The sequence below is a fragment of the Colossoma macropomum genome, unplaced genomic scaffold (assembly GCF_904425465.1).
Source record: "Colossoma macropomum unplaced genomic scaffold, Colossoma_macropomum, whole genome shotgun sequence".
NCBI classification, from domain to species: domain Eukaryota; kingdom Metazoa; phylum Chordata; class Actinopteri; order Characiformes; family Serrasalmidae; genus Colossoma; species Colossoma macropomum.
This window is the reverse complement of record NW_023494793.1, coordinates 41,360,705-41,384,982: the sequence shown is the minus strand read 5'-3', so window position 1 is coordinate 41,384,982 and position 24,278 is coordinate 41,360,705. Positions and strand designations below refer to the sequence as shown.

The 24,278-nt window shown below is 39.4% G+C and overlaps 1 protein-coding gene across 1 annotated transcript in view; it reads right to left on the bottom strand.

The window, feature by feature from the left end:
- Positions 1–24,278, bottom strand: part of LOC118814112 (zinc finger protein GLIS1) — a 154,065-nt gene that overhangs the window by 87,244 nt on the left and 42,543 nt on the right. Inside the window, exon 3 of the mRNA XM_036579773.1 lies at positions 2,015–2,204. Within this exon, the coding sequence (XP_036435666.1) occupies positions 2,015–2,204 (190 nt within the window). The remainder of the gene's footprint in view (positions 1–2,014; positions 2,205–24,278) is intronic.

Sequence of the window (24,278 nt, the reverse complement as noted above, 5' to 3'; positions counted from 1 at the left end):
CCAGCTCTCCTCTCAAGGCCACCACTTTCTGTCCGGCTGCTCGCAGTGATGTTCAGAAATAATACAGCCCAGTGAAAGCTCTTTGGAGAGCGTCCTTTTCATGAAAACATGTGTCAGCTTCACTGGAACCACACAGAAGGCAGACCAAACTCTCTCTTTCTCTCAGTGTCACCCAGCAGCACCTTCAAAGCTGCTTCATCTGACAGGCTTGTTTACTGCTGTTTCCACATAGTGAGGTTTGAAACAACAGTTTAACATTGTGTTAACACTGCAATCATGATTCTTATCACTCAGTAACTTTCCCAAGACCAGCCCAGGTTTTTTCCCTCAGATACTTTTTCCCCCACATTCTTTTCTCCACATAATTAATTAGAAACTAACATACAGCCTGAATACTTCTGTAGTAACAGGGTGACGTTTCAGATTCCTGTTAAAACAGAAATAAATCCAGTCTGTGGATAAAAGCCAGATCTGGGATAAAAAGGTCATGAGCAGATTCAGCTAGATTTCTTCATGGTTCTATTGTACAGATTTCTATAACGTTTGAGTTTTTTGATGGGAAATATATAATAATAATCATAATAATAATAATAATACCAATAATAATAACAATAATAATAACAAAATTCATGCATTTTATTTATATAGCACCTTCTCAATCTTAAAGTCGCCGTACAATATCAAATTACTGAAGAGAAAAAGTCAGTAAAACAAGATTTTAGGAGAAGATACAAAAACACTGGCTGGACAGCACTATGAAAAATAAGTAGGTGAGATAAAAAAAAAAAAAAGAGTCATCATCATTTGTTGGATGCCATTACGGTGACCGTAGTGGTCCTCCTGCCGAGTTAGTCTCATTTGAACCAGTTTACTTCATTGGACACTATTTAGCTGGAGCAGTGATAGCCTTTCAGTGTAATGGCAGTGTATTACACTCCATTTTATTTCAGATCTTACTGCATAGAGTGACGGCCTCTACTACCTTGTCCAAATTGTGCCTCAGTGGCTAACCAATATCAAGTTCAAGCAAGTTACCCAGCATTTATAAACAGGAGCACTTTGAGAAGAAAAAACACATTTCTTTAAGCAACATAGAGAACCACATGTGTGATTTGATGATTTCAGGCAATGGAACAGTATCTATGGCAAAGGTGGGAAGCTCCAGTCCTGGAGGGCTGTATTCCAGCACAGCTTGGTGCTTTTTCAGCTCAAGCTCACCCCCTGATTCAACTCATCAGCTTATTATCAGGTTTAGTTGGTATGCTGTGCTGTTTCATGCAGTTCCCCACCTCTGAATTATGGAAAGAAGTAAAGCTCAGCAGGGGCAAACGCAACGGACCACAGAGGTTTGAGGTGATGTCTTTAAATACAACTCTTACTTTTTTAAAGGCTTATATTTTAGATTTTTCTTAGATATTTTATATTTTTTTGCCCTGATGCCCATATCTACAATTTGATTTGTTTTGTCGTTTAAACCAAAAGCTGTCATAAATGTAAATGAGCTCCTTAGAAAACTGGAGTGAAAGGGTGGGGCGAAACTGCAGCTGAATGGGCTGATATACGTAAATGCATTGTTTTATGTGACAGGCTCTTACTGCAGTAAGTTACCACACATGGACTACACAGACTGTGGAGTTTTGAAAGCTTAAAAGTGTTTACTTGCTACTTCAAACTCGACATGAAAGCAGGGAAATTTATTTTTCCATAACATGGCCCCTTCTGTTACTCATCTTATGTTTTTGCTACGTTTCCATCATTTTTTGACATCAAAACAGAAAGCAAGTGTACATTCCAACCCTCAAAAGCAATTTATTACTAAAACTCGTTAATAAACTATATGGTCAATTATATATGTAATTATGTAATTATATAGCAATTGTAAAGCAAAATGACAATAACTCTACACTTGTAAAGACTATGACTCTACTTTACAGATGCCTCTTCCGAGCTTCATCTAAAGGTAAATAAAGCATCACTATTCTTTGGGTGCAGAGGATGTTGTAGGTTTGGTTACCTGGAATCCGGCTGAGGGCTGTTCTGCAGATGGAGGTTTTGCGCGGGCTGGTCGCAGTGGGTTCGCTGGTTGTACTGGTTTCCTGAAAGGTCAGGAAGATTCTGCCCACAGTGCAGTAAAGCACACTCCTCTCCTGCTAGCTCGGATCTGCCATCATCCTCCGGACAGAAAGACACTCTCCCTTCATTCACTGAAATCAACAAACAACAAACTCTTCATTCATTTCTTCTCCATTTATTTACAGCCTTGTCTATTATAAAGAACAGTTCATTTACAAAACATTCATTGAAATTACAGATGAAAATTTAAAGAAAACCTGATATCGAAAACAACACAATAAAAAAGAACATAAATCAGTAATACATGCATGAGCTACTTTAAGATCACCCATTGCACTACATACTTTGTATAATCTCCATAGAAAAGCAAGGACCAATAGAATGGGGCGGTCTGGAACAGCTACACATGAGCCTGAGGTCACCATGCCCAATGCTAAGTGTGGGCGGGAGGGGTATAAAGCCCCCCAGCACTGGGCTGTGGAGCAGTGGAACTGTGTTCTCTGGAGTGATGGAGCTCCATCCAATACCTTTGGGATGAGTTTGTGATCCAGAACTGACCATCCAACATCAGTACCTGACCTCACTAATGCTCAATCAAATCCTCACAGCAATGTTCCAACATCTAGTGTAAAGCCTTCCCAGAAGAGTAGAGGCTGTTACTGTAGCAAGGGGAGAAAAAATTCCTATTAATAATCCTAATTTCAGAAGAAACACTATAACTTTTAGATATATAGTCTAAGATAAAATAAATTACCTAGAAAAACTAAAACAATATATCATCGCTGTCGTAGCGAAATCTCACAACTCCAAAATGATTTTACAGGACACGGAAACTTACACCACTGTACACCATACCGATTTTGAAACATTTCTATTAGTCAATTCATCATGATTTTTTCACATGATATAGACTAGTTGTCATTTTTCAATGGTGTAAAAAATTAAAAACAAAATAAAAATGAGTTATGCAGTTTTGCTCTGACAGCACTGATATGTAGCCTCCCTTCAAAACGTATTTGCATATTTATTTATTTAGTTATTTATTTATTTAGTTATTTAGCTATTTAGTTATGGGAAACTCACTGGCTGACAGAAAAAGAACGTTTCTTGAGAGAAGAAAATCTTTCGTAGAGGAACCCAGGGAACCAAATACAAAACGAGACGTCTTGCATAAATGCAGCCAAAAATAAATATATCTCTCTCTCATGCTCTGATCAGGAAGACAGGTGGATGAGGTGAGCACTGAGAGACTGACCGCTCCAAACGTACATGGGCCAAAACAGACAGGCCAAAAAGCTGTCCAACACAAAATCTCCTCTAAACACAATGAAAAACTGGCCATTGTGTCGGTCAAGTTACATTTCTCAACAGCCACATTACAGCGAAATTGCACAAACATTTCCAGATCGTCATTTGAGTAGAAAGTAACATGACACAGGCGGAGTGTGTAGTTGTGGAGTGTGTGGAAACATTTTTCTAAAGGAAAGCGAACTCTCCTCAAGTGCGGGGGTGAGCGCTTGTTATTTCCAGTGAACCTAACTTAATTTCATAAATCAAATTCACTCACATTCATGTTATTAATAATCTTATAACACCCAATGAAGTCTGAGCTAAACCAGCACCCATACAAAACATTCAGAAAGAGAGAGAGAATAAGAAAGAGATAAAGAGAGACAGAGAAAAAAGAGAGAATCAAATGAATGAAAATGAGAAACAGAGAAAGAGAGAGAAAAAGGGGAGAAATGAGAATATCAAAAGACAATGAGAGAGAGAAAATGAGAGTAAAAGAATGAAAGTGACAGAGAGAGTGAGAGAAAAAGGAGAAAAAGAGAATGAGAGAGAGAAAAATGAGAGTGAAAGAATGAAAGTGACAAACAGAGAAAGAGGGAGAGAAAAAGGAGAAAACGAGAACGAAAGAGAAAAATGAGAGTGAAAGAATGAAAGTGACAAACAGAGAAAGAGTGAGAGAAAAAGGAGAAAAAGAGAATGAAAGACAGAAAAATGAGAGTGAAAGAATGAAAGTGACAAATAGAAAGTGAGAGAAAAGAGGGAAAAAGAATATCGAAAGAGAACAAGAGAGAGAAAAATGAGAGTAAAAGAATGAAAGTGACAAACAGAGAAAGAGTGTGAGAAAAAGGAGAAAAAGAGAATATCAAATGAGAGGCAGTGAGAGAGGCAGAGAGAGAGGCAGAGTGGTATCAGTGGGACCGTGAGGTTTAAGCGAGTCTCTGAGGTTGTGTAAAACTGTAAAACTCAAACTGGCTCCGCTCCGCTCTATAAACAGAAGGAACACTCTCTTTCACTTCTGTTCCGTTTTTCGGAGAACACAAACGATTCTGTTTATCAAATGTTGGATCGTTCCTGTTTGGCCGAGCGGCTCTGCTCTTGGAACATCAAGCTGTGCTGGTGTGCAACATCACTGCTGGCCCAACCACAGCCGGGCAGCTCCAAATTCATCCAGAGGGAGCTGAGTGGCTCATTAAAGCTGAAGTTTGGAATCCTTACGGTCTCACTGAGCAAGGATTCAGCGTTTGTGGTGCTTTAACGTAGGGAAAGGGGAGAGCGTAAGCGCTGGGACGCTGAGCTCTGCTCGGCTTAAAAGCAAAATTTGAGAAATCTTAATAAGTTGTGGGTTTTTTGTAAGTGCTCAAATTATTACTCAACGGTGGGTGACCGCGTGATGCACTGATGAAGTAGTTCGGCACAACGTCACATTCAAAATGGACAAAAAAACATATGTAAAACTTTAAGATGCTCTGTGATGTGTTTGTCATACAGTTTTTCTCACAGTGTGTCAAAAAACACAGAAGCAAGCCTACTAGAAATAGTCTACTAGAACTCGATTTGAGGCAAGACGTACTGTATTGTATGTATGTAGTTTACACTGTGCCAAAAAACTGGCCAAGCCCAGAATATAATGGCTTTTACTGATGGTTTTGACCTGGTCAGAGTCCAGATTTAAGCCCTATAGCAGAGGTCACTAATAGGTGGACCGAGCCCAGACCTAGACGCCATCCTATGCAACCCTGGACCTGTAGCTGATAAACTATAGAGAATTACTTAATTTCGACGGGTCCTATTTTAATCGGCGTAACTTTTCTAGTCATCATGGTGCCGCCGAAAAACTCACAGACCAATCGCATGCCTTGTAAATATCACGTGACGCTACTCAGCCAATCAGATTTGTGCATTACTATGAGCACAGAGACTCGAGTGAGTGACACACACACGGGGAGGTGCGAGGTGAGAGACAGCCGTCCGAGAAGAAAGTGAGTCAGAGGGAAGTTAATTCACATGGCATTCTCTAAAAAGAGAAAACGGACAATAAATGTTGTTGAAATATGACTGAATTGTACTTTTGATTGTACTACTATTTGATTTGACATTCAGTTGTCGACTACATAAGATGTTTATATAACTACTACTTCAGTAAACAGTATATGGTACGGAATCATGATGCAAGTTAGACATTATGATGTTCTGGACCTTTGCTTGAGGAAATTTTCTCTAACTGGACCTTACTGAACTGTGATTAAAGACCCCTGTCAGAGAGTGTCAGAAACCACAGAAGCAAGTCTACTAGAAAAAGTCTAGAGTACCAGTAGAACTCCACTGGATGTGAGGCGAGATGTACTGTATTGTACGTATGCAGTTTACACTGTGCCAAAAAAACTGGCCAAGCCCAGAATATAATGGTTTTTACTGATGGTTTTGACCTGGTCAGAGTCCAGATGTAAGCCCTATAGAGAAGATCTGATCTCATATTAAAAACACATTTGTTTGGCAGTGTTTTTCAACTGATTGAAGCCATCAATTCTGAGTGGAACAACACTGACTCTTTTTTGTATAAAATGTTTGTCTGCAAGTTTACCCATAAGACTTCAACAGCTATCACATACCGTTACTTTATCTATTTGTTTAATGATTTGTTGTTCAGACCATTAAAAGCCTAACGTTTTGCCATTTTGGACTTAATCTGTTTTCTTTTCGTCCGGGAGTGTTCACAGAGCTAACAGGTGAAGTATAAGCTTCTGTGATATGTTAGCTACATCAGCCTCGTTGCTCCAGCGCAAAACTTCAGACACCAAACACGTCTTGGTGGATCAGCAACATTTGGTATAAGGGGTAAATCTATGTAAACAGACGTGATTTCACACCAAACTATCACTTTAAGAGCAAATCTGATAAAGGTAAGAAACAGTGGATAGGGGACATGGCGATGGACATTCCTACAGAAGACTGGGAGTCATGTTTGAATAATATCAATACAATGTATAAAGAAATGTGCAATAGGTTCATTCAATTGAAAATAACACACAGATGGCACCGGACACCACACCAATTATATAAATATACCTAATGCCAGTAGATTCTTGCTGGAGATGTGAAGGAGGTGGTGCCTCCATTCTGCATGTACTCTGGTCTTGTCCAGCACTTAAGGACTGGTGGAACAATATTTAAGAGATTATGTTTGAAGTACTAAACAAAAGTTTCCAAATCTCTGCAAAACTGTCTATTTTAGGTTCAACCACTGAACTTCAAGACTCTGACCTCTCTTTCTATGAATAGAGATGAATTATTTTGGCTCTTACAACATCTAAACGGACATTTCTGAGACACTGGAGGAAGAGTTGTCTGCCTCCTTATGAAGAATGGACTACAACACCTGGCTGCTTTTGAGAGAGTAACATACTCTATACTGAACAGACTTGGTCATTACATGCTTACAGAGTCCCTTCACCAACTGGCTATCAGCAACTTAAAGACTTATAACTCAGTACTAAAAACATGCTGTAACCTGTGCCTAAACGTAAATGTCAGTGTGGTGTTTTTTTAGTGGTGTTTGTCAGTAAATACTATATATTTTTCAGTGACTATATTCTACACTGATCAGGCATAACATTATGACCACCTCCTTGTTTCTACACTCATTGTCCATTTTATCAGCTCCACTTACTATATAGGTGCACTTTGTAGTTCTACAGTTACAGACTGTAGTCCATCTGTTTCTCTGCATACTTTGTTAGCCTGTTCTTCAGTGGTCAGGACCCCCATGGACCCTCACAGAGCAGGTTCTATTTGGGTGGTGGATCATTCTCAGCACTGCAGTAACACTGACGAGGTGGTGGTGTGTTAGTGTGTGTTGTGCTGGTCTGAGTGGATCAGACACAGCAGTGCTGCTGGAGTTTTTAAACACTGTGTCCACTCACTGTCCACTCTATTAGACACTCCTACCTTGTCAGTCCACCTTGTAGATGTAAAGTCAGAGCCGATAGCTCATCTGCTGCTGCACAGTTTGTGTTGGTCATCCTCTAGTCCTTCATCTGTGGTCACAGGACGCTGCCCACAGGACGACTATTCTCAGTCCAGCAGTGACACTGAGGTGTATAAAAACTCCAGCAGCACTGCTGTGTCTGATCCACTTGGGAAGTGTTTTTTGGGAAGCTCTGACAATACCAACAATATGCTCAAAAATATATTTTGACATTGTCAGTTTATCACAATAACAATAATGCTGTTATATTGCACAGCTCTAATGCAGATAATCACAGACTTATTCCTGGGTTAAGATTTTAGGTAAGAAGGCAAAATACTGAGCTGGGCCTTGAAAGCATTTCCCTTAGTATTCTTGTCATATGACAAGAAAATGTTTTATATCTGCAGTCTTGGGGTTTTAGATGATAGCACCACACAATCAACAGCCAGTCCATAACAAACATAGGACTCTAGTGATTTAATTCCATATCTGAGGCAAATATTCTCCAGTAATGTGCAAGAAAAATTCTGTATATTTAACGCACACCTGAAATTCCCTCTTGGCTCTTGCAGTGCTGGAAAATCTTCTATGAGAAAAATAGCAGCTTGCATCAAAGCTCTAAACAAAGTGAAAAATAACTATCACTGAGAGTTTCATTATTGGCCTACATTTGTGTGCCAACTGCAAATCTGTCATTACGGTTGTCTCTCACCATTCGTTTTATTTGACTAATTTTCTTTGCACACACTCTTCATAAAGCACATGTTCAGCTCCACTGGTACTGATTAATGGACAACACTGAAAGATGTCCAAGCACAGAGCAAAAACAGGACTACATGGAAATGATGACAAGGGAGAAAATCTGTTCCACTAAGCTGCTGAGATTCTGTGTAAAGCAAATGCAGCCAGACATTATCAGTTTTTAGGCAGTAGTATCTGCTGGATGTGTTGCACTACTTAGAAGTTCGGCTGGCGGGAGTGGTCAAATTTATTCAAAGTAATTTGCTTTTTGCACATGCTGTCTTTCAGGCCTTTTTCCACCAATCAGATTGAGTCCACTGGATCCCATAGTGATATTCAATTCTGTTCAACTGACCTATCTATGGTTGCCCACAGACACATTCTTTTGCAGCTACTGCTGTAAGATTAGGCAGAATATGAGCAAAATTACATTCAATCCATTATCACACAACAAAGAACGCATTTGTTCCAGTTAATTTGTACAACACTTTTTATAGTGTAAATTAGAAATCATGCCATTTTCCTTCTGCACTATGACATTTCTGAGCTAGCTTTAGGTGGTTATGGAAGGGGGGGGTGGTGAAACATAACATTATTGGTTAATATTATTTTTCCCCACCCGCTGGTGCCTAGCGATATAACCAAAATCAGAAAACCTTTTAGAAACGGTAAAACACATTGTATTTTAATGGAACATTTTAATCTTTTAAATAATATGATGAATCGTGCTTAATATGTCCAGACAACAAAGCAAAAAAGATCAATTTTGAGTTCAGGTTGACTTTAAAACAGTCACTGTCCTAGAGGAGCATTCCAGAAACGTGAGAGGAGCCCCCTCACGAGCATCCAGGAGGGAGGCAGCGTCAGAAAAACCCTCAGAGAAAATGAGGAAGAACTACTGAGAGGAACCACACAAGCTGATTGGTTGAGAGGTGTTCTAACCGTGCTGTAATTTCGCCATAACATCACATTTTTTTTTCACAAACACTGTATCACTTCACTGAGACGCCGTTGCTAAGCAACAACTTTGACAGCTGTAGGAGCCACTTGAACATTTTTACTTCTTACTTTGCCACAAACAGAAAGTGGATACTTTTAAGATCACATCTGACCGACAGCTGATTTGGTCAGACTCTGAAGATGAGACAGCACTAAATTCCCAAACTGTCATCACCACTGAGCAGCTTTTCAGTTGGCAGCTGTGACAGAAGAACAGCTGAACAACCTGGAATCAGCCAGAAATGAACCCAATACCATTCGCCAAACTAAATGGGCTGTAAGATGCTTTACAGACTGGCTGGAACAAAACAACATTAATATTGATCTGGCAAAAACGGACAAAACTGAGCTAAACTTGATATTGCGGCAGTTTTATGGCTCAGTCTGATTTGGTCAGACTGAAGATCAGACTACCTGTTTGGCGAATGGTATTGGGTTAATTTCTGGCTGATTTCAGGTTGTTTAGCTGTTCTTCTGTCACAGCTGCCGACTGAAAAGCTGCTCAGTGGTGATGACAGTTTGGGAATTTAGTGTGAGGAGCTGGAGAACGAACTGTCGGCTGTGCAGCGAGTGGGCGGAGCTCGTTACTCTGACGTAGCAACAAGCTGCTCGTTAAGGAACTATAATTTGGTGAAGGAACTGCGAACATTAAAACATATTAAACGCCGCGTTCACGGCCCAGTTTATTAATTTATTACTTTATTTATTTAACTGTTGTATAAAAGCAACAGAACACTCGAGGAGTGTGTTATCGCCAATAACATCACGGCTGTGATGATCCACGGCGACCAAATCACACAACCTTGCTTAAATAGGAAACAGTAGTCCATAAACATTCTCAATAAGCATTCCTATATAGTGCAAAAGGAGATATTAGTCCATCAACAACCTCAAGATACACTTCTATTCACTACAGTAGAAGATATTAATCCATAAACAACATCAATAAAACTCCTAGAAATTGCAATAAGAGACATTACTCCATAAATGATTTATCAGAACCCAAGTTTTCAAAATTGTGTCTAACTACTAAGTCGGTAAGTTAATTACAAAGATGGCGGATAAAAACTGATCTATACACAAAATGATAGAGCAAGCAATGCAGCAGGCGACAAACTGTCCAATTTCACTACAACTGTGCAAATTACTTTGTTATTATTATTATTATTATTATTATTTTAATAGTGAATCACGCTTTATGTTCCATGATTTTGCATCTGTATGTGACAACTGTACAAATGGCAACAATACTTTTTATATCTGACTTTTTACATCCGGAGATGGCTGGAAGTTCAAGGTAGGTGTGAGATGTTCAGTTGTAATCTGACTTGGATATAAAAACCTTAATAAATTACACTACACAGTACTTTGATGAAAGAAGGGAACGGACCACATTGTCAAACCTGGCAAACCCAAAATTTCTAGTTTTACTGGGAAAAAAAATGCATCTGTCCAACTTAAAGAACTACGACGCAGCCAAACTCACGCATACTACCTGTATAAAGTCATCATGCATGAAGTTAGCAAACAGCATTCTCTCAGCTTACAGTACATTATCTATATAAACTCAGCACACAGTCACTGTACAGTATACTGTCTGCGATGATCTCGATGGCCAACTTTAACTGACTTTCAATGTAAACGTCAGCATCGTTAGATCACTAGCAAACAGGAAATGAAAGGCAGGTGAGATTCTTTTTTTTTTCCACTCCCCATGCTAAATGGCTGCTCTTCACGGCGTTCTTAGAAAATGAGCCCAGAACCACCATGCATTCTTAGAAACATTTGTCGTTCCCACTCTGTTGTTTTGCAAGCTATTAAAATTCACTCTGCTGTCAAATCTAATTTCGCCATTGAGACATCATCATGGACCTGCTTTGGACGACAGCCCTGTGTGTGTGTGAAAATAAATATTTATCACAATAAGTCCTTGTATTGCCAGAAGACGCGAGTGAAGGTAATGGTTAGTGCTGATGTGGAAGCAGCAGCGGCGAGCGGAGAGGGCCAGAAGCCGCAGGAATGCCTGACACAGATCTGTTTTACAGATTTCAAAAAATTGCCCAATACCATATCTGGAGCCCTGAAACACAAACTATTGTTTAAATTCTGGGCTCGGGTGGCAGGCTGTGAAAAATAGCTTCTCTTTTTCCACAATCGTGATGCGGAGCCAATGCTGACTCCCTTTGGCCCTGGACACTGTAAATCTGGTGGACGTCGAAGAAGTAGAGGAACTCCCTGTCCTAGCATCTTTACCCGGGCACAAACACAGAACTTCTACAGAGCTTTTAATGAACAGTCAATCATCACATTGCACTTGAACTCCTATTTTAATTTATCAGTCCCTGTACAAACTTCTAATCTTCTGGATACAGTGCTCTTTACATTACACAGAGTTATGTACCTACCTTGTTTTCATATATAATAATCTGTTTGTATTTAACCTAAATGCTAGTCTATTTCTCACAGTCTTCTTCTGACAATCCTTAATAGACTTTAATATTAGTCACTAACCTCTCCTCTGTTTGATCTGAATGTCTTTCTTAACCTTGTTTCTTTAATAATAACTCTGATGTCTTTTTCTTATTCCACTATCTGGAATAATGACATTATCATTCTGGGAAAAAAAGCTGCTCTGAGACAATGCTACAGAAAATAAAACTGAATTGAAGCAAGGAATTGTAGAAAACAGCCAGGCATTCAAATTGAGCAGGAGTGACTCAGAGAGCCCTCTGACGAAAGCCCTGATGGGGAATTCAGATTCCTCGATGATCGCGTTCATCCAGCAGAGGGATTCACACATCCAAGAGGGAACGAGAACAAGGGAAAGGGCCTGGGATCAAAAATTCAAGGCAACATTGGGCCTCATGTTCTGCATTTCGTGTTCCCGTGAAAATACTCCAGTCCAAATGCTCAAGCAAGGCTGCCAAGTTACATCAATTCATATCAGATCCATACTGAGTACATATATGGGGAAAGGGGGGGAGCTCAGCAATTTAAAGCTTTGATGCATTAACAGAATTAGTCACAGCCAGACTCAAAGACGTATGGCCTCTTGCTTGGAGCCCAGTGATGAATTTAGCTAATACTGAAGGTGCAATGGTGGTTTTTTAGCACTGAGAAGCTGCTAAAAACCTGGACTATGACTACAACAATGCACTAAACCCACCGTAGAATGTAATTCAAAAACCTTCTGTGCAACAAGTGATAGAAAAGCTGTGATAACGAAGGAATAGAAACCATATCGCCCCTACACCGATTATTAGCGGCGCTCCAAGCCGAGGTAGGCTGCATTTCTCTGCCGCTACTTATCGCTGCTGTCAGAAGAAAACCTTGTATCTCCATTTTTTGACGTTTTTCAGTTTCTGACATAATTTGAAAATGCCTGTTGTCCTTTACATTGTGTGTAAATTTCATGATGAATGAACCAAAAGAAACGACCCAACGACCTTCTCCTGTAAAGTTACCATTTTGGAGATACAAGGTTTTGTTCAGACAACAGTGGTATCACCTTAAGTTAAATGCTGAAGGTGAAATGGTGTAAATTTAAATTTTCCCTAACAAGATTTTATGTAGCTCACTTAAGAGATTACCCCCCCCTCCCCCCACTCCCCCCCTCTGCCAACACAGTCTGTTTCTCCAATCTAAACACGTTCCTTTCCTTGAAATACACACTGGACCAGTGTTGCAGTCAAGGCATCTTGTTCTGCCTGTTCTACACCGCACTCTCAGTAAATAACCTTCTTTATTGCTTGTATTTTGTGCAATGAGGATATGAACTTTGTAATATGAGCAATGAATGTCACACTGTGGCAAGGAAGTCCACCATTATGCACTTGCATATGAGTGGAATCACAATAGAGCTGGGTTGAACAAGTCTCAAGGCACTGGCAGTCAACCGTTTGTGTGTACTGCAAAGTAGCACAGTTTTTACTGTTCTGGCTGTGTCCTCCAGTATGCTGGGTTTGAAATTAAACAACTTCTATTAGGTTCAAGTGTAGAATTCCTATTCACTATATGCCAAAAAGTATCCAGGCACCCCTGCTAATTAGTGAATTCGGCTCCTTTAAGGTAGAGTTACATTTTTCAAACTTTAATGGCATATTTATGGCAATCTAAAAGAGCAGAATGTTTAGATGACGCTGAGCTACTGCGCTAAAATGTCTACATTTTATTAACTTAACCTACAAAAACTACAAATAACTGTTAAATATCTCCATAATGCTAACAGGTGGATTTAGTCCCAATTTTAACATTTTGTTTGTGTATCAGCATCAGCACTGATCAACACTGATATCAACACTGGCCACAATTCCCAAACTGGTGCATCCCATTGCCCTATAGATGTTGAATTGCACACATACAGCTTGAATAATCTCCTTAGAAAAGCACTACAGGAATAGGATGGACTACAGCAGCTGCACATGAGCCTAAGGTCACCATGCCCAATACCAAGCGTGGGCATAAAGCCCCCAGCACTGGGCTGTGGAGCAGTGGAACTGTGTTCTCTGGAGTGATGGAGCTCCATCCAACACCTTTGGGATGAGCTAGAGTTGCACTTGTGGTCTAGAACTAGTCATCCAACATAAGTAATTCACCTAAAGAGTAGGGGCTGTTACTGCAGCAAAGGAAGGGACGAGCCCCCTATTACTACCCTTGATTTCAGCAGAAAGGTTGGAGAGCAGGTGTGGTGTCTACACATAAATCAGATTTTTCACCAAATGATCTCTTTCACTATGAGCACAAGGAACGATTAAACCTTAAACAGGACAACAATTAGGTTTCAGAGCAACCGTGAGATTTACAGAATCATGAGGGACAAAGGAAGTACGCTTGAAGAAGAGCGCTAAACTGGCAGAAAAGTGGACAGAGTATGTGCTTCCAACCCAGCAGCTCTTACGCTGCAATTGGAAAACATACAAAAGACAGCGAGGATGTTTCAGATGGTTGAGCACAAAGAGGCTTTTCCCACCTCTGATCCGAGCCGCATGAAAGCACAGGAGAGAAGCAGCAGGCTTGCTAGCGTTCAGCCTCCATTAGCCATGACATGGTCAGGCTCCGGGGAGAGCCAGCAGCACCCGGGGGCTAAGCAGAGCCTCTGTGTGATGAAGAACAGGCAGATGTGCTGGCAATGTCTGTACAAACACGGCCAGATCACAGCACACACAACACACCCCGCAGTGAGAGCAGGAGAGGGACTCTACTGAAGTTTGCTCTCACAGAGAAATTAAACAGCCAGGAGAGGGTTTAATAAGGCTGCTTCCATAATGGAGTATTACATACTTATTACAGAATGATACCTGTAGTAGAGCATCCTGACCAATTATACTCATGTATAAACTCTATTGTACTGTATGCACATAATGACTGGTAGTGCAGAATACTTGTTCAGTCATCTCTGATTAAGGCCCAATCCCATTTCTTATTTTTACCCCTACCCCTTGTTTTCAAGTGTCACTTTGCCCCTTACAACTAAGTTACCAGGAGTAATGGTTGAAATCTTCCCTCTGAAATGGGACCCTCAAATAAGAAGAACATCACTCCATTCACAGCTACTAGCGCGACCCTGCCAGTCTGCAGTGACAGCAGAGGAGGGTAAAGTTCAGCTCCTCACTGCTGGGCTTTAGTTACATTTAGGGAATCATATGCTTTTAAAGAGGGGGGGGCAATTATTTATTATCGCCCACCACTAATTCTTCAGTGATATGAAGCTGAAGTCAGTATTTCGCCAACTTGTCGTTCGAATTTTCCCGGTCCACCTTAAATGGAGCAGCAGTTACATTCTGGTGCTTCAGGCATCAGAACTGCTGGACTATTTAAGGTAGAATGGAAGTTAGCTAGCTAGCTACAGAGACATTAGCATATTATTAGAGATGTTTTACGCTTGTTATGAAGAAAAGTTTAACAACATTAAACTAAGATAATACAGTGGTTATCGTAATTTTTTAATGGAGAAAATGGTCAAATTTGTGGGTTTCTTTGGTCTCTTGTTCAGCCATCTTGTCACTTTTCCCTTTTTTCTCATAACTCTCTGTTTGGAGTCTCTGAAAAACCTCCATTTGGAGGGTCATGTAGCCCTAACACTTCACCCCACCCATCTACCTCAACAAAAATTGGGACACCCTACCCCTAGACGTAAACACGCAAAACGGAGGGCTAAGGGATAAGTGGTAGGGCCAAGGGGTGAAACAGGATTGGGCCTATATGTTCACATTTTATTGCTGGATGCTGTAGTATAGTTCATGAAGGTTTCTTGAATTCTTCATTTTAAATAAAGTGTATAATACATATTATTATGACTATTTATACTTACAGATACAACTGCGAATACTGATAATTAGGGTTGTCACAACTATACAGTTAAATTGGATTACTTGGGGGCTCTAAACCACCAAAGTTTATCAGGAGTTCGTTAACATGTATTGCTACAGTCCATAATCAGTAGTTCTTTCACTAGAGGGACAGGTACCACTGCATTGTCTCCTGTACAGTCTTCATGCAATTGTATTTTTATACTGCACATTACTCTTATTGTTTATTGTTTTAGTATATTTTATTCCATTATCTATCTCTACTTTCTTTTTATATAACGGTAAATAGATACAGCAATGTGATACAGAAGTGTACAGCAATAATTTGCTCCTGTTCATTTTGCTCTTGTTATGCTCTTTACTGTGCTTTGTACTGCTGCAACTGAAGAATTTGCCTCTGGGATTAATAAAGTGATCTGTCTATCTACAGGGGGAGACCTAGCTATTAGGTGGAACTGGGAGACACTGAGGTAAATCTGGGTTGATTACTCAATAAAATTAACTTTCTCAATGAATCTTAGTCATTACTTTCTCTCTCAGTTTGAATAATAATCAGGATGTCCACAGGTCATCATAAAACTCAGTTTAGCTGTCTAAAGAGACTCCCCAAGTGGGAGTTACTGACACTTTTGTGTGCATCCCACATCAGCAGAATCTTGCTAATGCATGCATATTCGTAGTTATGAGTTGCATGTATATGAAGTAAAATTAAATGTTTGCTGCTACAAACTGTGTGTACATGAAGTCACAGGTCAGACCTAGGCTAAACAGTTCAACAGACAGCTAAAGCATTGCAGGCAACTCCAAAAATATTCAGAGTTAGGCATGGATAAGCTCTATTTTACAGCACATATAACGACTAGAGGTGCGCAATAGTTCTGCTGTAGTGTTATATATTTATCTTGCTGTAGTTCCATATATTCAATTGTTTCTGACTATATGTTTATACTTGACAGTTAGATGTTGAATATTATGAATGTTTCGTGGATTTGAGAAATAAACTATATAATACATATTATTATTGTTGTTAATAATATTCTTATAATAATTTGTATTGCTGTTGTTACATTTTACCCATTATTATACGGTTTCAGGTACTAATAATCAATTGTAAACTTGTCTATCTCAAGAAGATATCGCTGTTGTCGGGAGAGAAAAACTCATATGTCCAAAAAGGTAACTTTACAGGAGAAGGAAAAAAATTACTTCACTTTTAATGTAAAACTTTTTTCCAAGTCATTTAGGTCATTTCATTTAGTCCGTTCATCATGAAATTTACATACAATGTAAAGGGCAACAGGTATTTTGAAATTGTCAAAAACTGAAAAACGTCAAAAATGGAGACACAAAGTTTTCTTCTGACAACAGCGATATGTTAATCAATTGTTAACAATAATTACATTACTATTATAATTACATTATTATTAACATTGTTATTATTATTATTATTATTATTGCTGTTGTGATAACAATTTTATTAATGACAATGAAAAATAATACCTGCTTCAAGCATACTGACTAACAGAGCAGACACTCTTGCTCCTGTAGTACGGTACAGTAGGAACAGGACGCCACCCAAAACCCTCAGATTTTTTATTCATCCACTAACCCCTGCAACCCAACCCAAACCCCCTCCAACCTCTGCATCTGATCCACAGATGGGCCGGGCCTTATTAAATGTAATTGCCGGTAATCTGGGGCGATTTTTTATTTCAGTGACACTTCATTTTCTATAATTCTCGCCTCCCTCCTTTCAAGTCACCTAAGCAGTGTGTTAAGTGCTGGAGTGAGACGCACTTGTGCCAGCGCTTAATGTTTTCAAGTCTTCCGAGATGCGAGCAATGAAAAGCAGATGTTTGAAGGCAAGCGTTCACAGAAGTACTGTACAACGCAACAGTGTGTGTGTGTGTGTGTGTGTGTGGAAGTGGGGGCGTCAATCCTGATGCACGTCAAACATCTGAACCCGAGTTACAACAAGCTGCCAAAAACCACATGACCGATGCATGTGGAAATCCGGCATGACACTTCAACTCCATCCACTTCACTGCCATAAATCACAGCATCAGCTTTGAAACAGTTAATAATGAGCCTCTAACCGCCTCACTGTCTCAACATTGCTGAGGATGGTTTCCCCTTTTCAGCCTTGGTTCCTCTCAGTGATTCTAACCCTTATTCTGAAGGAGTTTTTCCTTGTCACTGTTGTGCTTGACTTGTTCACTAGAGTTCTGGGCCTGTATAACAGAAAAAGTTAGGACAGAAGCCACCACAGAACAACAGTTCTTAAGTCTATAATCTTATCTTATTTCCAGATAAGAAAACAGTTTTACAGAAACATCCAAAGTTGCCAAAATATCCTAAATATTATCTTAACTTTAAGATAAACTCCAGAGCATCTTAACTTCTGTTTTAACCGTCTGTTTCTATTGTTTTATGCAGTGAGAGGCAGCACAGTTGACTACAACCAGCATAATGACGCTACATTTATCTACACTGAAAATGGTGCTTTGACTTGCAAGGTTTTTTTTTTAACAGCGATTAAAAGCCCCAGACGCTGCAGACACGATCGTCCCCTCTTATTACCTTCGTGTGTTATTGTTGACGAAATCCCGTCAGATACAATATTACAGTGATGGTGGTGAATGATGAGGAGACAGAGCTGAACATGTGTCTGTTTATTAGGAGGAATAACGTTAGCGCGCTCGGCTAAAGCGTTTGGGAAATGAAACTGAAACTGAGAGCGGCGAAGCTTTGATAAACAGCACGAAGCGCTGATACAATATTCTTAACTGTCAGTTTATCACGCTTTAGTTTTATTTGACTTTCTTTACCTCAGTAACGGTCGCTAACGTTAGCTGTCTGACTAACTAACTTGATTACGTGTTTACGTTTCAGCTGTGCGCGTATGTTCGGTTGCCAGGTAACAGACACAACATCTGATTGTCGACTTTGATCAAGTAAGTTAAGATTTCCTAACTAGAGATAAGAAAAGATGCTGTAAGATAAGATTCTTAAATTAAGGTCAGATTTGCTTCTGTAACACGAATTTGTGAAAAATCTTATCTTGACCTGTCAGATCTTAAGTTAAGACAAAAAGATACGAATTTTCAGAAATACGACCCCAGGACAACCGATACTAATTTCAAATGATACTTCTTTGCACAGTGTAAGAAATGCCACACTGTTTAGATCATGTGTTGTTTTTTATAAATTCGATAGACTCAGCAGAAAGTTTAGTAAAACTTTTCTAGCTAGTGAAGCCTCTATTTGTTTCTCTGTTGCTCTCACCAAGTAGCCTGACTTTACTGATATAAATTTAGTTTACACACTAGGCAACATAATGTCATACTTTCTGCTTTTGTCACGATGTTAGGACAGTTTGGGTCCAGCCTTTTTTTTTAAAGATTTTTAGAGATAAATATTTGATTGAAAGGTCTCTATAGTCAATTTCAGTATAATCAAAATTAATAATGCACTCTAAATTGGACAAAATTTGCAAGAGGATAACAATCTAAAACATATTTCAAAACAATGCTAGGCTTATTTTAACAGGATAAAACAGTGCTATATTACAGGAAATGCATCCCTGGTCATTAGATTTCTCACCAGTCAAGCTATCTTATGTAGAGACTGGAGAAGAATGAGTTTGAACGGTAGCAATGCTGTAACCGGCCGTCGGCTGTGGGTTCTCCAGGCAGGTCATCACCATCAGCCGATACTATCGGATCTACTGCAGACAGTCAAACCCCTCCGTTCTATGATAATAAACATCTTACTGTTCGGTTGTGAAAAAAATAAAAGGTCGGTTTAAACTGTGTCCTGCGGTGTATTTCCCGTCACCAGCCACTTAGGTTCTCTCAGATTTCACCATGATTTCCATTTCCCTTTCCCTTGTCTCTCTTTCCCTTCTTTCTCTCTCCAGCTCGGTCCATTCTTCACTTTCCCTTCCTTTCCGCTCTTTTCCTTCTTTTCCCTCTCCCCGTCTGTTCTTCTTTCCGTTCTTTTCTCTCTTTCTCGGTTCCCCCCCACTCTCTCTTGTCAGTGGACATGGCCGCGAAGTCCAGCACAGATGGTGCGTGTTAGAGAGCAGAGCCTTTTCCATGTTTAAATCTCATAACTCATGTCTATATTTGTGTCTCGGCACAGGCCCGGAACTTATTTGTTTGCTTAGCGATGGATGTAGGCCTGAAAAACCTGAGGGCGTAAGTAAATGAAAAATAACAAAAGCAGAGCAGGGAGGGTGGCTGCGGACAGGTGGACAAGCGAGAGAGCGAGAGAGAGAGAGAGAGAAAGCGAGCGAGCGAGAGAGAGAGAGAAAGAGAGAGTGAGCAAGAGGAGAAAGTCGATTAAATTAGGAGAGACTGAACTGTCTGTGTTTTCTTTGCTGGATTATTGGTACCCCCAGACATGAGGGGCTTTTCATGAGGGCGAAATCATTTGGCCATGGCACATTTCACCCAAAAAAGAATCTAAGCTCTAAGGAATCCTTTTTTGATGCTTCAGGAACAGCTTTGTATAAACCACAAAAAATATTATTAAGAAATTGTTATTAATAACAATAATAATAAAATAATTTACATAAAGGAGTCCCACCCAGTTAAGAGGTCTAGAGTTATTACTGTCATGACTGTGCTGTTATTATATAGTACTACGGTATACAAGCGCTACTTACCATTTTTATAAGTAAATATTTGATTACATAGTTACACAACGAGTTACATTTACATTTGATTTACATTCTATATCGACAGGTACAAGTCTGCACTTTTTTCCTTTGCAGTGTCAAAGTGACGAAACAAGACAGAAACAAGACTGAACATAACTTTTCAAGTTCGAACCCTACTGAAATATCTCCTCTTCTGCTGACACAAATGTGAAAATTTTGATTCTGCACTTTCCATGCAATTCTTCTGCTTGTTTTACTGAGCTATGAGTGAGAAATATGTAAAATCAAAGCATGCTTTTCTTATCACTGCAGACTCTCAGAAAGTTCAAAGCAGGTTTGGAGTGACCTTATGTAAAAGGTGAGTCTCATAATAAGGAAAATTGGCAGTAGTAGTAATACAGAAACATGGTAGACATCATATCTGGTAGGATATTATACACCTGGCCTAACAAGCACCATTAGGCCATAATCTAAGTATAGTTACAGAATTCCTTTCAGAATCACTTCCACATTTCCTCACACCCAGTAAAACTTTTTTTATTGCGAATACTTTTTCTTAGGGAGAGTAATCAACTTTTTTCTGTTTCATTTTGTCCTTCACATCTAGTTTCTAATTCATTTTTTAAGTTTAATTTCATTGTTTTGTTGGTTCAGCTCCTCAGCTGCTTTGATGTTGCTCACACCTTTCACTTAGGAGCTTTAGCATTTTATTTCAGACCAAAAGCATCCAAAACGAGAAGAACACAGCCTAAAGGAGTTTTAAAGGAGTTTCTGGACCTGAGATTTTTGTACTTAAATTGGTTTTGGTTAGAGTACTTTTACTTCTACAGGAGTCGTTGTTTCATTAAAACAACAACACTTTCTCGTCATGTTTTTAAGCTGCTGTTCAAACTCGCACTATTTGATGTTTCCACATAACATACTGCATCTATACATGCATTCCTCAGACTGTAGTCATTTATGATCATTACTATAACACATTTCTGCATCTCATCTCATTTGTCATTTTAAGTTATATGCTGTTTCTACTGTTTTCCTACTTTGCACCTACTGTCTCGTCTTACACTTTATTGTTGAATCCACCAGCAGGCCCAAAGTTTCATTACACACTTTTATAACCTAAGAATAGCTCATCCAGTTTGCACTTAAGCCCCTGTAGAGATGTCATGATTATAATGTATTAAAGGTGGATCAAAACTGCATTAATTTTTAAATGGTAAAATTTATTATAATAAGTTATAATGATATTTAATAAAGTATGCACTCATTTTGCTGGCATATTGTTTATCATATTGCTTACTGTTTATGGATCTATGAACACACAGAGCTTAGAGCTTTAACTGGGCCTGAAAAAAAAATCTGTCCAAACCCGACCTGACAGACAGTATCACGTTTTGAGTCCGAACCCAAGTCTTCCAAAATTCTGTCTGAACCAGACCAAAACCACATCATCCAATTTTGAGTCTAAGACTGACACGAGTACAACAAAATTCTGTCCGAAACTGGCCTGAAATGGCCCTTTGTCAAACAACTGCAATCAAAACAAGGGCAGAATAAAAAATTATATTTCTACTGACAAGATCACTTATGACAATAACATCTGTCTTCAGATCATGGACAAATAATATAAAAAATAATATAAAACAATATGACAAAATAATCAGCTGTTCAAGTTTAAACTCTGCATTAAGCAATGCTTTCAAACAAAACCCTAAGCATTTTTCAGTCTGGATAAACTTACCACAGTGTGCTGTTCTCACACTGTGTGATGCTGCTAGCTTTCACTTACCCTAAAACTCTATTTCTAGTCTTGCACATAAAACATGTTGAACATAACAAATAAATACTTTTGGCCAAACAAATGAACCGTCCTTTTGGCTGCACTAATCTGTATCTTCCTCTGTTGATTTGCTGTGTTACTTCCTGTGCATCAATTTTCTCACGAATGTGGTCTCTATGGTGCCAAATTCTGTCAACAACAGAAAAATTTGTAGTAATAAAAGTAGAGATGAAGAATAAAGTCAGGAGAAAAACTAAAGTGGGGAAATGCAGAATAAACACATATTTGGAAAACAACATTCAAAATTCAAGTGAGCAGTCAGGTCCCATCAGGTTCCTAACAGAGCTATAAGAAATGCCAATGCCTTCAGTGTTGCTGTGTGTTAAATACATAATTTTAACCTCTTTAACTCCTTGGGACCACCGCTGGTTCCAAAATGCACTTTGTCATATTCTTTACTTCATAACTTTCACATTTCATAAGCTACATTTAAAAGGTGGGTGTCGTCTGAGAGCTGTAACTGTCTTCTTTCCAGTCAAATAGACGGGTAATTTAATTTTAAAACCTTATAATAAAAGAAGCTGAGCTCACAACTTTTTTTTTTTTTCTACTGAAAGTCAACCCATTTTTCCACAAATCTGGCCTATAAACTGGATCTCAGATGGCGTCTCTTCAGTGATCTGCTCTGTAAAAATTACTTTTATAAACAAATACAAAGAGCATCTAAGATTTTTGGCTTTCAGCAGTAAATTGTAAGCATATAGCAAAATGTGTGATCATAAAACACACTTTCTGTTAATTTGAGAGGAGCTTTTACCAAAAAAAGAAAAACAAAATTTACAGTTATTTCATGCAGTTACTGAATAATTTGCCTTACGATGTGGGCATGTAAATTCAGATGGAAAAACCGAAATATACCTACGAGCATAAGTGGTACTGATCTGAACCAAAAGCACAGCAGCTAACATCCTCGGCCCTAGAAAAGGCCGAAGGACTGAGCTCAGTTCAGGAGAAAACTAACCGTCACCAAACAGGCTCCTGTATAACTCCTTCAGCGCAACGACTTAACCGCATGCTTGGACAAGAGTCTTATAAATCAAGGCCCACACTGGATAAAGCATTACACAGCAATTTAAAGATACACAGAAACACGCCAACTGGAAACGCAAATGGCAAATCTATCAGCAGCCTTCAAACAGATATATTCAGGCCTGATTGTGGCTGTGCCAATGACAGGCTGCTGTAAATGCCTCCAGTCCTCTTGGCCTGCGCCCTCCTGCTTTACCTTTGCAGTAATTAGTGGGTTGGAGTGGGCCATGCCACCACCTGCTGGTGACTGCCCGTCACTGGAGGAGCCGGACAGTCTGTCCTCACTGCAGTGGCGTGGGTGGACTCGGACCACCGGCTGATTTCGTTTCCAGTAAGGGCATGGATGAGGTTGGGTCAGGACAGAGTGGAAAATTGCTGGTTCCTGTTGACATTTTTGTTTTCTGCTTTCATTGATCACCTCTGAACTTTTCCTACCAGCTTTAGGACAGAGACCCTAACCTCTGCATTCAGTCTGGACAGAAGCTCATTTCTGAGGACTGATGGCCTAAATCTCCTTCATTTTTAAAGCAATAATTTGGTGGAAAAATCAAACTCACTCAATTTTCCCCAGATGTAGCCAATACATGTTCGGTGTCTCAAGTTTGTTCCTTTAGTTTTGCACTGGAGCTACAATACAAATGTAAATGCTAACAAGTAATGGAAGCTTATTCCTCACCAAGAATAAACTGTATGCCTAAACAATCACACACTTGTCTCAAAACAGTAGTAGCAGTCATCTAAAAGTCTTGTCCATACTATTTCAGCTTCCAGGAAGGCAAAAGTAGTCATAATTTTCTAACCTCTCTTTATCCCTTAGAATTAAACTGTGCCATTATAGGCTGATCTGTGCAAATGACCTCTGTTTTGATTGGCTGCCCTGTACTCTGACTGATTCAAAAAGGAGTACAGGCTAAAATACTCCACTGAACTTCGAAATGAATACGTGAACCCGACTGCTGTAGGCTGAATGGGCAAATATACAGTCGTAGAGGATGTGTTAACTTATCGTCACTTAGAAAATCAACAAGACACAGAATTTGATTGTGGTGTCCAAACTTTTGCACACAACTGTATGTAAATGTGTTTGTTTTCATCACATCAAAAAATAATAATTCAAAGTAGGCCATGCAGTTTAGTTTGTGAATATGGATTGGGAAGCTATGTTTTCTGCATACTTTGTTTGCCCCCTTGTTCTTCTTGTTCTTCAGTGGTCAGGACCCCCATGGACCCTCACAGAGCAGGTACTATTTGGGTGGTGGATCCTTCTTAGCACTGCAGTAACACTGACATGGTGGTGGTGTGTTAGTGTGTGTTGTGCTGGTACGAGGGGATCAGACACAGCAGTGCTGCTGGAGATTTAAACACCTC